The sequence below is a fragment of the Excalfactoria chinensis genome, chromosome 15 (assembly GCF_039878825.1).
Source record: "Excalfactoria chinensis isolate bCotChi1 chromosome 15, bCotChi1.hap2, whole genome shotgun sequence".
Classification (NCBI taxonomy): domain Eukaryota; kingdom Metazoa; phylum Chordata; class Aves; order Galliformes; family Phasianidae; genus Excalfactoria; species Excalfactoria chinensis.
Window position 1 is genome coordinate 3,067,804 of NC_092839.1, and position 16,679 is coordinate 3,084,482.

The 16,679-nt window shown below is 44.0% G+C and overlaps 1 protein-coding gene across 10 annotated transcripts in view; it reads left to right on the forward strand.

The window, feature by feature from the left end:
* PTPRT (protein tyrosine phosphatase receptor type T) overlaps nucleotides 1-16,679 on the forward strand; it is a 405,976-nt gene that overhangs the window by 323,259 nt on the left and 66,038 nt on the right. For 5 of the 10 annotated variants that reach the window (XM_072350259.1, XM_072350261.1, XM_072350264.1 and 2 more), the window contains exons 13-14: nucleotides 4,520-4,556; nucleotides 16,060-16,195. In XM_072350259.1, the coding sequence (XP_072206360.1) occupies nucleotides 4,520-4,556; nucleotides 16,060-16,195 (173 nt within the window). The remainder of the gene's footprint in view (nucleotides 1-4,519; nucleotides 4,557-16,059; nucleotides 16,196-16,679) is intronic. The other 5 variants (XM_072350256.1, XM_072350257.1, XM_072350263.1 and 2 more) reach the window with 1 other exon arrangement.

A 16,679-nucleotide genomic window follows, 5' to 3' on the forward strand; every position in this document is an offset into this window, starting at 1 on the left:
ACTGGCAGAGTGCAGAGGGTTGTCGTTGGCGGTGCGGTGTCTGGCTGGAGGCCTGTGACTAGTGGTGTCCCCCAGGGGTCTGTGCTGGGTCCGGTCTTGTTCAACATCTTCGTCAACGACCTTGATGAGGGGATAGTGGCCACCCTCAGCAAGTTTGCTGATGACACGAAGCTGGGAGGATTGGCTGACACGCCTGAAGGCTGTGCGGCCATTCAGAGAGACCTGGACAGGCTGGAGAGCTGGGCAGTAAGAAACCGGATGAGGTTTAACATAAGCAAGTGTAGAGTCTTGCATCTTGGTAGAAATAATTGCATACACCAGTACAGGTTGGGGGAAGACCTGCTGGAGAGGAGCTCTGCTGAGAGGGACCTGGGCGTCCTGGTGGACGACAGGTTGGCCATGAGCCAGCAGTGTGCCCTTGTAGCCAAAAAGGCCAATGGCATTCTGGGGTGCATTAAAAAGAGCGTGGCCAGCAGGTCAAGGGAGGTGATCCTCCCCCTCTACTCTGCCCTGGTGAGGCCTCATCTGGAATACTGTGTCCAGTTCTGGGCTCCCCAGTACAAAAAAGACAGGGATCTCTTGGAAAGAGTCCAGCGGAGGGCCACAAAGATGGTGAAGGGCCTGGACCATCTCCCCTACGAGGAGAGACTTAGGGAACTGGGTCTGTTTAGCCTTGAGAAAAGAAGGCTGAGAGGGGACTTGATCCAGGTTTATAAATACCTGAGGTGTGGGAGCTATAGTGGCGAGGCTGGTCTCTTTTCAGTAGTGCGTGGGGACAGGACTAGGGGCAATGGGCTGAAACTCCAGCATAGGAAGTTCCGCACGAATGTGCGCAAGAACTTCTTTACAGTGAGGGTGACGGAGCACTGGAACAGGCTGCCCAGGGAGGTGGTGGAGTCTCCTTCTCTGGAGATATTCAAGACTCGCCTGGACGCCTACCTGTGCGACGTGGTGTAGGGAGCCTGCTTTGGCAGGGGGGTTGGACTCGATGATCTCTAGAGGTCCCTTCCAACCCCTATAATTCTGTGATTCTGTGATTCTGTGATTTTAAGGACAGCAAACAATTGGTCTCAGTGGAATAAGGAGGCGACACGTAGGAAAAACTGAAGAAGAACAACAAAAAGTTCCTTAGGATGTTCAGAGGATGGAAGGACAGTTCCTATCCCATGGGATGAAGCTGCCTACAAGTGTTCTCGGTACAGGCTTGGGATATGAAGTGCTATGGCCGGTGCCAAGAGGGAGGTTGGTGATGACCTGTCTGTGCAGCAGCAGGAGTTCAAACTGCCTGTTCCCAAGTGGGTCTGCCTGGTGACTTGTGGCATCTGGGAGCAGCAGGTACACAGAGGTGCTGGCAGGGACTGCTGCAGCCAGGGAGTGCCCTGTTTAACTAAAGCAGGGTCATAATCAGAGTAACGGAAAGGGAAAGAAAAAGAATAGATGGGTTTGAAAACAGATGGATGAGAAAGCTCTGCTTCTTTTATTGTTCATAGTCTGTAAGCAGCAAGCTGTCATTTTAAAATAAAAGGAAAAAGAAAAGTAATTTGGCCTTTAAGGTTGTAAAGATGCAGCTGTCACATAAACATAAGTCCTCCTGCCCTCGTAGATCCTTTCTGCAGAAAATTGTTCCCATCCAAGTACTAAAACAAAGGAGGAACCTGTCTTATAATCATCCGGTGCACTTCAGTGAAATGCCCGTTTTGGAGCCTAAATAATGAGTGGATGGCAGCAGCTTGCTTTCTTTGTAAAGGAAAGAAACTATTGAAAAGAAGGAGAATTCATTGTGATACCAGAACAGGCTCCTGGCATGTGGATGTAACCCTGAAATGAAACAGTTGTCCAGTACCAGGGTCTAGATTAAAACATCCCTTCATTGTTCTCTTACTGCTTGAACGTAGTCTGTCTATGATAGCATAGCCTGGCAGCACCTGGAGCACAAAGCAGCACTGATGCTGGGATCTTAGGCTGGGTTATTCGTGTGCCTGCAGCCGTAGTACAAAGCAGGCATCTTACTGCAGCTGGTGGGAGCTCTGATCGTGACTGTGGTTGGGTTTGGAAAGCTTCTGTGGTACAATCAAATGGGATTCGTGTATCAAAGTACTCGAAAGAGCACATGGATACAACCAGGAGACTGAAATTTAGGGAAACTGGTTATCTTAAGTTTTTTGCTTCGTTATTTTTCTTGTAATGCCTTCAAGCCATCCACGTGGGTTATTTATTCCTCTTGCTGTTGGTTAAGTAGAAACATTTTTACTCTGGTAAACACCTCATCTGAAACCAGAAGAGCTCTTTTCAGAAAGCAGATGTGATTACGGGCAAATGGTTTCACTGTTTAGAGAAGAACTATTTATTCTGTGTATTGACAAAGGAGTTCAGGCAAACGATTGTCAGCATTAATCAAAGAAAAATACAGTAATTGGAAGGAGGTCTCGTTTTTTTGTGAGACATCAAAGAGAGGAGCAGTGGGTTGATCAATGAGGTGGTCAATGGAAATCAAAGGAATAATCAGCCCTCATCAGGAGTACAGACCGACCTACGGTCTTCAGGCTCCAGCATCCCTAGTAGCTGATGCCTGGTGGCTGTGCAGGTTTCTTTTATGCTTTTCTCTTTGGAAGACACCATTTGAAATGAAGTCCAGATGTCTTGTTCCTCTGGTGATTGATTGCCCTTGCTTTTGGCAGTGCCTGATCACTGTCTTCTAATAACTACAATTGTCTGGGCTAAATTAGTAGATGTAAATGCAAACAGAACACACTGCATCCTGTCTTCTCAAATTACCCCGTGGGAGGGCAACGTGCAGGAATATGCACATGCTCAAATGAGATCAATTACAGCATTGTTAACAAGATTTGGGGTTTTGTTTTCTCACCTCTTCTCTGCACTAATTTCTCCAGCCTTTTGTTGCACTTCAGAGCTAGCGGAAAGCAACAGATGCACAGGAAAATTTCTCACAAACGCATGCAATGTGTGCCAGTGTCCACCTACTTTTAGCCTGCAGCAGTACTATCTGGATATCAATTATGTTTCACTCGTCACTGCTGATTTTCCAGGTCATCTTTGCGTAGATTGTGAAGTGCATCAGATGCCTTCCGACTCCCTGCATTATCCGCTGAGGCTGTGCTCTGAAAATAAAACTGTGTTTTTCCTGCTTTATATAACATCGCTAGTAATAGAGATTGTTGGTTTCCAGAATAGCTGGCAATTCAGGCTGATTATACAGGAGGCAGCGATGGCCGTGCAGCAGTGCTCTGCAGCTCTGTTGGCTTTGCGGTGCCAGCAGTTGTACAGGATGTGCAGAGCAGCTCTTTGTGGGCAAGAGAAGTTTGTGCACCAAGGAGAGATACCTTGGGTTTGCTGGAATAAGGAACAGTTCAGTCAGCGAGGGCATGAAAAGGGAGCAGGGTGAGCATGTGCCGTGTTTCCCTGCATGGTGCCTGCAGTTTTCCCCTTCCCCTGGGCAGTGCTGCAGCTGAGGAGGGTCGGTTGCAGATGAAATACATTTTCTTTACAGCTTCTGTTGAACTGCTTGAGGATGGAGCAGGCTGCAAAGCAGTGCATTTGTTGTTTCCAGAGCCAGGCAGCATCCATATTAATGTGGCATTATCACACGCAGTAATTTATGCAGTATTCATTACACCTGAGACATGCACAAGAGCATGTAAAGTCATAAAGTGCTAAGAACGCCCTGCAGCAGATTACTGCCTGACAAAGTTTCTTAAGCAAAGGAACACAGAAGATTTGGATGACAATCACGTGTCGTGCAGAAGCAATCCCTGCCAGTAAGGGCTGTGGAATGAAGGAAGACACAGGGATACCAGGAAAGGTTTGTTTTCAGTGGAAGTGGCCTGAGGAGGCTGCTGTATCCGAGCCTTTAGCTAAGCCAAAGAACACAACGCTGCTGCTCAGCTCCAAGCTCCTGTTTACACAGATCTGAGCACTCTGAGGTGCACTGAACAAAAGTGTTGGGTTTTATCCCAGCTCTGCAATGAAAAGCTGCGGTGCTCAGGGTTGTGTTTGAATGGCTCATTTGGCAGAAGTAGCCGTGCAACATGCTGTTCTGCTGCACATACATATCAGAGGGCTGAAATATTCCAATGACTGCTTAGGTGTCTGTTTGCCATGTGTTTAAATAAATACCCAATTTGCAAAATATGCGGTAATGGTGCGTGAAAATTGGATGTACAGTTGCATGTACTTCTGACCCAAAGCTTGTCTGCCTACCACAGAACAGGCCATTTAGCTGGTAAATTCTATTAGGAAATCAGGCAGTTACGTGGTGCCTGTTACTCATGTTGAGTATGGAAAAACACGCAACTTCCCAGCAGTCAGGGAAGCAGCTGTATTGCAAACCCATTAGTATGGAGGGTTTGGTGCCATTCAAACGGTTGGTGGTACTTTCAGAGGTGAAGCGTAAGAAAAATGCTTGTTTGTTTTACTGCCTTTCGGTAAGAAACGCGTTTATTGCAGATAGGCCAATTGCACAACTTGATGTTTTCCTTTCTTTTTTTGATTTTTTTTTCAGGAAACAAAAATCAACTGTGTCCGGCTGGCAACTAAAGGTACGTTGGGTTTCCTTTCCTTGCAAAGCACAGCACCAGTAAAAAAAGCTGCAGTGGTGACACAACTAGATTACAGTTACTGCAGTTACTATTTGGGGAAGAAGCTTCTTTTTAAACAGTTTTGGTTTTCTTAAGGAAGATATCAAAGAGTTTCCAGAAGCACTTCACTCTATGTGTAGGCCCTGTTATTTCTCAAGACTGGGTCTCTCTCTTTGTGGTTTCTGCTTTCCCTTGTTCTATCAACAGCTTTCCTGCCCTGAGGACTGCTCTTGCTATTGGCAGAATGTGATTGAAAAAGCTTCCTACTAAGTTCATTCTCTCTGTAACTGCGTAGAGGAGATAAGTAAAAGGAGATCTCATGCAAACCTGACTTTTAATGGGTTTTGAAGAACCTGACCTTGAACGCAGTGGGGCACAGTTCCTACATCACACCATTTCCATGGTATAATGCAGCGAACTCGTGGCGAATATTTCTTATTTTCATCGCATTAAGTTCAGAATAGACCTAACATCATCACTGAGCAAACCCGATACAAATGATTTAGCACGATGTTAAGGCGCAGTGCTTTGATCCCCAGGATGCTTCACAAGATGTGGCTCTTGGGGAAGCAATGATGACAATGTCTGAGTTACTTCTTCGAGTTTAGAGCTGCTTTTAACAACTCTTCTAAGAACTTCGAAGTCACCCCAGGGGGGATACTTTGCCAGCAATGGTGTCAGTAAAGCAATTTACTCATAACACAAACTCAGTAGCTGTAAAAAGACTTCCCCAACACATATCTGGTCTCAAAATGAGTTGTAAGGGAATGCTAGGGTAATTGCCATGGGCCATGCTGGAGGTAACTCTCCTTTTCCAATGCTCAGGAATGCATCCCGTGCCCTTGCTGCTTTGTTGTAACATGGAATAATTCCATTACTGCCTGTGCAGTCTTCCTGAAGTAAAAAGAAATGGGCAGAAACCCACAGCTGCTTTTCTTTAAGGGTGTGAGGTGCAGGTGCTGCACAGGGTTCCTACCTGCAGCTGCTATCAGAGAGCTGGTGCTGCAGGCTGGCAAGGCTGTAAGCAGTTGTGTCACCACTGGCAGCCAAGGATGAGACAATGCTCCCTTTCCCTCCTTCATCTGTGGCTCTGGTGGACCCTGAATCCTCCTGTTGTTTCCTCTTTATGTGTTCCTTGTAATATCTTCATTTAATTCATTGCTATGGGTTGCAAACATTCTGTGTCTCAGTCTCCCGTCTGTTCCCCTGCAGTTTTTCTGGCCCATGGGTAGTGGTGTGACCCTCATGGATATCCATATCTTCCTTTGGCCTTCTGGTGGTAGAAAGATACAGAGCAGGTGTGGGTGAGGTTTGAGTGTGAAATGAGTCTCCCCTGGGTTTTCCAGGTTCATCAGCTCAGAGAAAAATAGATTGATTCATTTTTGGAATCCTAGAGTTTCTTCTACTTCAGTGGTTCCTATTTTTGGTGTTAGAAGAGGGACGTTAAGTTAGATGTCGTGCTAACTAAAAGTATATTTGCTCTGTGATTGTTGTGTAAATAAATACACCTGCGTAGCTCAAAAAGCCCTATTCTTCTGTGTTCTCTTGATTTGCACTGCCTGATTTGAGTACTGCTGGAAAGATTCATGTAAGTGTTTGACCCCGAGCTGCCTTCTGCAAACGGATTTAATTTGTGTTAACCTGTTGGGTCACCAAGAAGAATCGGCAGGCTGCCTTTACTCTGATATTCTGAATGCCTGATCCTTTTAAAATGTGACCTCTTCCTAATCTTAAGTTGATAAGAGAAATCAGAGAGATGGGGAAAGCCAGGAGATGCCGAGAGCTTTTTGGTCATCTTACACTTTAGGTTTTTTCTTGATTGACGTGAATGGAAAAGGGCAAAAAATTATGGTAGCACTAGTGTTTATTACTGTCTTGATGGATATTGCTTTTGATTTATAGGCATGTCTTGTTTTGTATACGTGGAATGTGGAAATCCTTTTTTCCTTGTTTTATTTTTCCTTGTCCTTGCTCTGTGATGTGCGATTTTGTATTTCTCAATGCCTGACCATTGGCAAGGACACTGGAATGTAGCTGTGGCTAGCTTTATGCCTCTTTTGGCTTTTTAAATGTAGCTGTGGCTAGCTTTATGCCTCTTTTTTTAAACCTACAGTATTGGCTTCAGCACACAAGCAGCGTAGCACCACAAGTGAATTCATAGTCTTTATTATTTAACAGTCCATTTACAGTCCATTGCTGGCAACTGTGATGTATGGGCAGCTGAACCAAAGTTAAACAGTGGTTCTGTGGTTTGGAGATTTGCCGTAGTTGAAGATTTCCACATGTCGTAGGGCTGAATTCCATCCGCATTAACTCCGTGTGGATGGAATGGCTCAGCCACTCTACGTCCATCCAAGCTCCTGAAGAGGGATTTCACATCTCGCCATCTCTGCTGAGGGTGGCAATAGACGGGGACAGTCACAAGTCTGTAATAATGTTGTGATGTGGCCAACAACTCATTGTTGGGATGTTCTGTCTGACCTGTTGTGTCTGTGTCAGCTTCTGTCTACCCATTAGATTGAGTATCTTTAGTGGCATTGCCCTGTATTTGCCTTTATTTGCATCGTTGTCTTTCTGAGGATGGAAGGAACAAGCCTGCAGCGTGCCTCCAACAAAATGTTCTGAGCTGCTAGCAGGGATACCAGAGTGGTGTCCTCTGTAACAAGCAAGGAGAATGAATATCTTGGAGTTAGGCTGAAATTGACTAGGCTGATCTGAGCATTGACTGCTCTCAAAATGCGGCTCGTACCAGAGAGAAAGTGTATTTTTGCAGATTGATGGAAAAACATGAACGCATGCTGCTAATGCCAGAGAGAAAGTTCCTTTCTGGCTGTTGGCCTAATTTTGTTCCATTCCTGGATCCATGACCACTCCAGTAGCTCTGTTAATGTTAGTGAAATGAGTTCTGATTTACGCCAGTAGCAGGGAGATTAGAATTGAGGAACGTTTAACAAGGCAAGTGTTCTCTTCAAAGTACTGGATTAACAAGGGCAGTAAACATGAGTGTGGGAGTAATTAAGCAATAAAACATGTTAGGCAGTGTGGTACTGGGGGACTATAGCACATCTTGGGTGTTGCTGCAAGGCACCTGCTCAGAAGCTGTGTAGCTCTAATTGCTTGTCACTGCTTCAGCAGGCTGGGAGGCAATTTCTTTTGTATGTCCCATTGCCTCAAAACAAACAAAGTGAACTCAGGCAACTCTTTAAAAAGCGTTGTAGCCCATTCAGAGTTTTGGACGTTTCACAGCTTGCTCTCCTCCCCTTTTGTGTTGCTGAGACCTCAGCTTCATTATGAAGTAGGCTTCAGATAACCCCTCGTCATTTCAGCTTTGCTCCACTCAGGAGTTGCATCTCATCTGCCCCATATGCACTGCTCTGCATGTTTCTCCTGCCTGCTGCTCCTGCTCAGATTACCTGGGTCCTTCTGGTCCCAAGAGAGACCTCTGTCAACTGTTTACCTCTCTGATCTTTGTCTGTTGGCTGAAATGTCAGGGGTGGGTTTCAGCATCTCAGAACGTAAGGTCATGACACCAGTACAGCAGCCTTCAAAGCAGAGCTCGTACATACCCACGTGGGCAAGTGCATCTGCTGAGCACATTTCCTTCCTTCTGGCACCCCAGTAGGGGACTTGGCTAATGTCCACGGGCCAGTGGCAAGGACTTGGCACCGGCATTTGCTGAGGTCACATTTTGCAATCCATCAGAAAGCAATCTGCGTTTGTCCGATCTGTGTAGCCATTCCCTCTTTTGCCAGCATGTTTCACATCCGCGAGCATTATGAACCTCCTGTATCTACGTGTGTATTTATTTCCAGTTTCGTTGCTCTCAGATTTCTGACCATTCCCAGCCATAACCCACCTCTCCTCAGACGGGCTGCTTCTCTTCTTAAGTTACTGAAGTAATGCCACTTTCCATAGCATTAGTCACTTGGATGCATATCATTAGCATTAGACGTTCTTTAAAAATAAGCTTATTATTCTGTTTATCAGCTCTCTGCCATACAATTTTCATTCAGCCAGTTTGTTTATTAATTTTGCCATTTGGTTTCCACCATGGCATTTGCTTTAATGTGTCCCATTCTTTCTGAAATAACTTGGTTGTTCTCCTTGTTTTAAAGCAACATATTTATATTGACACTTTATTAGAGAAAATTGCAACCTCTTACCAGAGAGAGCAATTACCTCTTGTATTCTTAAAGTGCGTTAAATTACTTTCACGGTGTAATTGAAACCGAGGCAGAGGGCTCATTAATGCTTCCTTATCTCTTGATATTTATTTCTTCTTTTCCAAAAACAAAAATGTGAGCTCTTGCAAATGAAAGAATGGAACTTTAATAACCATTATGAGGTACATTTTTATTTTTATTTTTCCTTTTTTTTTTTTGGTGCATGCTGCCTGGGAACGGTTTTGCTTGTTCTTAGCAGTGCTGGGTAGGCAACAGGCGACCACACGACACCCACCCGGCCTCCTGAGCACAGGTGATTATCAGCTCAGGACCAGGAAGACAGCCACCACTTCCAGAAGTCTGAGCAGCTTCATGACTTCTCTTTTCGTGTTTTGTTTGTGTGGGGAAAATGCTTTTACAGCAGTTCAAACTGCGACGTAAAGGGGACGTTCTCTCAAGTAGCAATTGCTTTACACTGATATAAGATATACAGCATAGCAGAGGGTCATCTGGAGACCTATGGAGCACTTGGATCTTCATGTGAACCTCTGAGCATGACTGAAGAGGCCCATGGATTCCTTGCTGGCCCTCTGCAAAGGCTGAGTGTCTCCCTGAGCATGTATGAAGATGGTGCAGTATTTTCACTTTACAGTAGCGACTGCATTGTTCTGGGGTTGGTGATTACACTTTGGCTCAAGCAGCTGAATGGTGCTGTTGAAGATACGATGGCAGACAAATGAAGACTTGATTCTGTAAGTCTTTTTTTTACACAAAGTTCTGCAGGAATCGGTGACCTTGCAGAATCAAATGGTGCAAAGCTCCTTCGCAGGTCACTAATGGAGGAGCTCAGAGCTTCGCCAAGTGTTTTGCAGTTTGAACATGAAAGCCTTTGTGTTGTAAACTTGCATAATGCTGAATCTGGCACCTCTGCGTCACTCCAGAAGATTTCAATCTAGAAGAGAAATACAGCATTTTTGTAGAGGGTTAACATTGGAAAGGGGGGACTCCAACTCGCACGATACTATGATACTATGATATGATACTATGACTGCCTTGAAGGTGAATGCATGGATAATACAGAGACCTCAAGAACAGGTCTGGTTCTGAATGGGGACCAATGAAATCATATACGCGAAAGAAGCAGGAAAATTTAGGAGGAAAAAAGTTCTTAGCATGAAGAGTTTTGCTGCAGGTGAAAGCTGTTTCCTTAATAGCTTTTGTTCCCTCAAATTCATATACGACTGTTCAGTTTTTGTCTGAAATATATTCTAGTTTCGTAGACAGATAATGTATTTTTTAAACAGATTTAATCCCACTTCAAATCTGTTTGTTATTGCATTTTGTCTTTTGATACACTGGAATATTACTCCTTTGACAGGTTTATTCTGTTTTGTGCTATTTATTTCAGAAGGTTGCATCACATTTTTAAGTTAGAAGCGTGAACGTGCTTTTTTCCTTTCCCTTCAACAAGTCCCAGCCTTCAAAAAGTTATTATTTTAGCACACATTCATGTAACGCTCTAATTAATTGTTAATAACAGACATGCTCGTATTGCTCTTACTGAAAAACATTCCCGGCTGGGAAGACAAATCAAATCTTCCTAGCATTTGGATGCCCGTTGAAATAGTGAGCAACTTTATTTCTGTTCAGTTTGGTGTCAGGGCTGAGTTAGAGGGGTTGAAGTTGCTCTGGGGAGATCCTTACCTCAGGTTGCTAATGAAGCAGCCCTGAGTTAGGGAAGAACCTGGTGCAGAGCAGCGGGATGAGACTGGAGGCAAGCAGGGCCTGGTAGCCGAAGCCTGGGGTCTGGAGGCCATAGTGTGTTCCAGAGCCTGTGTTCTGACATAGCTTTTTCCATGAGCCCATCCTCAGAACCAGGCAGGGTTACTAATGCAGGAGCTGCTCAGCTGCTTCCAACAACTGGCCATGTAAGAAATCGTATGAGAGATGGCAGTGGCACAAGAAAGGTAGGCATGGAACAGACTATTTCTTAACTGAAGAGCATTAATAGAATAACAGAAATAGAGGGGAAGGGGGGAAAAACAAACTCTTCCTTCAAGACACGTCTGAAAGTGCTGCTTCAACTCAGCAAAGTGCAGAGAGCTTCCCAGGATCTCACGCAGCCCATGCTGAGCTGCATGCAGACAGACTCCCTAACGCATTGGCCACGTGGATTCCTTTTTATTGTAAAGCACTGAGCTTCCTCCTCAGCTTACAGGTCTTAAGCACAGGTTCTGTATTCCAGCAGGGTGCTTAAGCCACCTTTGTCAGCCAGGCTCAGGGGTGGCCTGGTTTCACTCCTTGTTATATCCACACCTCCGGACTTTGCTTGCTGCTTCTGTAATTTCTGCAGCTGCTCTGGCTGTGGGGTTTTAATGATAACCATGAGGAGAGCAGAGTAATGGGCAGCGGCTGGTGAGAAGGTTAATTAGTTGTTATTCAGAGTGTGAGCTCTGTTCTACATCCATGCCATCATCCTGCACTGAAATGCCTTTGGCTGCATCAGTCAAAAGATTGATCCCACTCTGCGTATCTGAGACCACACGGAAATTAAGTCTCATTTGGAAATTTGGACTTTGAGAAAATTTGCTCTTTTTTTCATTATTGTTATTATTATTATTTTTATAATTGAAAACCTGTTTTTAAATAGCTGCATAAATGGAGAGTTAAAATGGAAATGTGCTTTCACCTTCTGAACCATCACATCGCTCACAGACATCACAACGGCTGCTCTTTATCCGAGCTCTTCTTTCAAGTAAATGTAATAACCTTTCTCATTCCTGGGGCCGTAGATCTCCTGTTAGCACAAATTAAGTGCTTCTGCTCAAAAGAGAGAGGAAGAAAAACAGGAGGAGAGAAGAAAAGCCTTTGTGGTGGATTTACCTGGAATCTCCAGAATCAATTATTCTCTTACTGCTCTTTTTTAATTCTCATTCAGTTTAGTAACACTAATCTTGATTCCTTGCTGTTTACCCTCATCCTCCTGCTGATTCAACCTGTATGCCTGATAATCTCTCATCTAAATTCTGCTCAGTCTCGCTGTCCTGGACTGCTTTGCTTTGCTACTCTCTCCACTTAGAATATGGTAGAAAGTTTTTGGCTCTCATCACTCTTTCCACTCCTTTTGAGCTTTTTTAAAGAAATGAGAACATCTCGTTGTGCTCTGAAGCCGCAGCAATTAAATCCTGTGCTGTTTGCAGACCTCAGTAACTGGGGGTGGGAAATGGGCATAGTTATGTGTAGTGAGAGCGATGGTGGTGCTCCTTTCTGCTGAAATGCAACAACCAAAGGCATAACCAAGGTGCAGTGTTGTTGGTAGAGGCCTGCCCTTGCGTCTGGTTGTCTAAAATTGAGTTTCAGAGGTGTAGATGTAATCTACATTCTAGATGCAAAGTTACTACGAATGTTTTAAGGTTACTTGCGAAGGAGGTGCTGGGAAAGGAAAGGGAAGGGAAAAAGATAGGGAATATTGTTTGCTAGTGAAAGGAGAATAATTGTCTTGAAATCAGCCTGCAGGTCTGTTACGTTCAGCACACTGCCTAGCCATTATATGCTGCAAAGAAATTACTCTGGCTAATTGAGCAGCTCCTTTGAACTCCTAATGACTTTTAACCCATTATTTTTTTAATTTTTCTGGGTTAATTATTACTTTTTTTTTTTTTAATTTTTCTGGGTTAATTATTACTTTGAAGTTTTTGGTGTTTTTTTTGTTTGTTTGTTTGTTTCTGATTAGTTTTTGCTTCAAGAGTGACTCTCTACCCATTGGAGTAACAGTTTTAAGACCAAACCTAGTCTTCGCCAGGTGTAATTGTCCATCTATCACTGATGCTGGCACTGCCTGTTTTTAGGTGCATCAGTCCCTGAATTGCCAGGTGTAACATTGCCATCTTCCACTCATATGCCACCTCTTTTTCTCCCTTCCCCCCATTTGTGAGGGGTGCTGTGTTCTGATGGCTGTTGGTCTTAAAATGACAGCACTCAACTCTGCTGTGTGATACCCACAGGGCCACATCTTGGTGTGGGAATCCTGAAAGACCAAAATAACAAAGCAGATTGGGTCTGTGGGGAAAGACTGCAGTCTTCAAACAGATATGAACATGTGATGGAGTGCTGGGTGAATGACAGTGCCTGGGGAAGTCAGATTCGTGCTTGTAGGGCAGTGCATTTTGTACTATACATAAGTGCACAAAACGTACATAAGCATCCCTGAAAGCCATAACTTGTCTAGTAGATAAAACGCATGCAGGGAGTCAAGGGAGCTGTGGTATTCCCTTCTTGGGATCTATTGACTGTTGTTTACCTTCCCTATTAAGAATGTAAGCTTAGGGCAGGAAATGGTCCTGCTCGTGTTTGTGCACTGTAATGGAGTCCTGCCCTCACTGGGGGTCTCTGGGTGCCTCTGAAATACACACAGCAATAACAGCAGTGACCTGTGCTGCACTTTGCTGTACCAGCATCCAGGCTGCAGTTACGAGGAACAATTTATCCTAGGAAATGCGCTGAAAGTCACTGCTAGAAACTGGTTATAGTTGTTGTTGTTGTTTTCCCTTTTGATGTAAACAGAACATAAACATTGTTTTGCAGAAGATAAAGTCTTCTTAAAGATATTTGTATGAAATGAAGCAGCTGGTTTTTATGGGCTTCTGTGCTCAGAAGATTTCAGGTCTGCGTTTGTGCCCGTGACAGAGAGAAGCAGAAGTGAATTCTAAGCTATCCCTGTCAGGAGCAGCAGAAGTCATCTTCTGCAACTGCACAACAGCTCACGGACCTCTTGCTCCCAGCACAGCCATGTTCTTCTTGCCTCCAGCTGGTGATGGTGAAGCCATAGCAGGTTTAGGCATCAAGAGGACGATTACACTGGAGTGTCAGGAAAGCAGTGCACTTCTGTGGGATTGCTTCATTGCAAAGATTTAAGAATGTGAGGCTCGGGAAATTACTGGCACTGTCATATTATCAATTCCTCAGTGCTATCAGCTAAGACAACTTCCAAATGGTTGGACTAGTAGCCTAAAGGAATTGTTGGCCTTTGCCAAGATAGATAGGAAGAGTTACACAGAAGATCCGAGCGAATCAGTCACTACAGCGTGTAGGTGTCAGGATGGATAATGAGGCTTTAGTCTCTTTCTAGAGCTGCACTAGTCTACAATGGGAAGCGAAATATCAAACAGAAATACAGGCAGCACACATTGCCTGTAGTAATAAGCAACAGCCTGGCAGAATCAAACCAATGCAGGGAATCAGGATGGAGCTGACAGCACATTCTGATATATATATATGTATATATTTAATGTGGCTCATGATTTGTGAGGGCATTCAGATGGAATAAAAAGGGGTGGCCCTGACTGCGCCGTTCGTGGCTGAAAGCGATTCTCCAACACCTATCATTTAGGGTCCTAGGAGTAACTGCAACACAAGTGAAGGGTAATTTGGAATGCTACTTATTTGCACATCAAGCAAACAGAGTTTCAGCCATTTTCAAGGTAAAATTGTAGCTATATCATTTATTTTGTTACACAATGGTGTCAGGATTGCCTGTGCAGTGACATACAGCTCGTTTGTTGGACAGATTTGTTCTAAGAGATGTTGTCAAACAATGATGGTAATATGCAGCTGTTTTATTTCCGTGCTCAGGAGTCCCTTCAGTGTATTTTAGATATGTACACAGAAGTTACTGCTGAGCTGTTAAGTGAATGGGAAAATTGGTGGACGCAGCAGAGCGGTGCAATTGTCAGGGACAGAAAGCTGAAAATTACATGTGTGCTTCAAACAGCACAGAACATTCTTGCTTGGTAAATATTGGATTTTCCTGTGGCAAACTAGGTTAACAGCTTAGCTTTAGGAAAGCTGAAATCATGCCTTTATCACTGCGTGGGGTGAGTTGTCTTGTTTTGCATTTATTGTGTCATTGTTCTGTATTTACCCTTCATGATAAGAAGAGAAGAGCATGTAATGCTTTATCCGAGATCTGACCCTTGTCCTTGGAGGTCCATTGGCTTAGGCCTTATTCAGAATGTACTTGAAAGCCTGTATCACATGGCATGATTGTGACCACCTCTGGGACTCATCTTTTAGGCCTCACACATACCAACAGGTGGCTAAGGGGCAGAAGAGTAACACAGTGAGGTTTTCTACCGTCTCACCAATATATGGGCTCAATTGAATATCCTTGCCACGAGCATCTGCTGCGTGAGCAGAAGTGGTTCAGCTTTTCCAGGAGGTCAGCAATAGAGTTGTGAAAAGAGCAGAGCATTGCTGTCTTCCCATGACAGCTCTGCTTTCACCTCTTATTGCCTGTTCCGTGTCTGATCTGCAGGGGAATACCTGGCTGATGCAAGCAGCAAAGGTGAAGCCCTAGATTAAATTGTGATCTCACATAACAGGAATTCATTTAACTCCACCAGATGCAATGTGTTATTTTTAGTAGTAGTTACATAGATTAGGAATATAATAAGAATAGGCTGATTTAGTCTTCAGATTATCTGCAACTCAAATCTTTCTAGGCTTTCAAAATTGAGCTCCGTGCTTTAAGTGTTATTCAGAGAAATTACATGCAGCACATGACAACACTGGCAATGCTAAGGTATGTAATGCACACTGCATTATTGCAGGGCTGAGGACCCTTGAAGTCAGTTTATAACAAATAAGTAAAAGAAGGGATGCTTTGTGAGAGATGTTTGTAAACGTCGTTTTTAGGTGCGTAGGGTGTGCTGTCTAAAAAGGTTTCCTTGCCTGAGCCACAGAAGTCACGCATGGAATACATGAGGCAATGCGGAGGGGGCTCAGTGGGTTGGAACTGATGCTTGTTACCTGTGTAACTGTCACCGTGTGTTCACACGAGCCAGGCCTTCTGAGCAGTGAGAAGTACAAATCTGTTCTGATTTAAGGAAAAATCAGTTACTGAGAGTGGTGTTATGGGATATATAACTGCAAACTTCTGCATCCACCAGTTTAATGCGTAAGGCTTACACGTCCACTTAAGATGCTTGGGATGAAAATTATAACTGCTGTTAATCCTCCTGCTTCTGGCTGTATGCTGAATGCATCAGAACATTAAATTCCTGAATGCAGTGCAATATTGCAAAATATTGGTTGCTTTACCCTGGGATTTTACACCCTACCACTGCCCTGAAATTTCTGGCATTAGCCATTCTGAAAGGCAGAAAGTTAAATGAGATGGCCTGTTGTAATATGATTGCAAATACGTGTTTAGGCTTTCAAATGAATATGAAAACTGGATCATTGCAAGCTTTTTCTACAAGTTCTCTCTTTATCTTCTCCCTCCTTTCCCTCCATCTTTTAAGGAGCTTCTACCCAGAATTCCAATGCAGTGGAGCCAGAAAAGCAAGTTGACAGCACAGTGAAAATGGCTGGAGTTATAGCTGGGCTTCTGATGTTTGTTATTATTCTCTTAGGAGCAATGCTTACCATCAAGAGAAGGTAAGTTTCTGCTTTGCTTACATCTTGGACTTCCTGGCTAGAATGCTGCTGTTTCAATAAAACTATACGTTTGGCAGATATACATCATTCCATTTGTGTTACCGGGGTCAGCAGTGAACGTATATTTATATAGTACTACTTAGAAGTTGTGGTCACAGAAGAGGTGACTGCCAGGTGTTTCATGAGCAACAAAAGGACCGTTGTTACTCCAGAGAGTTACTGATCGAAGAGAACAGAAGATACAAATGTTGTGGAGGGTTAGAATTCTTTGCAAGAATGAGATCTGGTTTGTAGGGGGATGGAAATTAAAAGGAACAAAACTCGTCTGATGATGACATTTGTTCAAACAGTTCATTTTGTGTGATTTTCTGTGGGCCGTTTGCACTTCTACTTTGAAGCAGGCTGTTGTTAGCTGCTGCTGTTTGAAGAGCTTCTCATTTTCAGTGTAATACACTGATTCAGCAAACCCTTATGAGCCCTATGC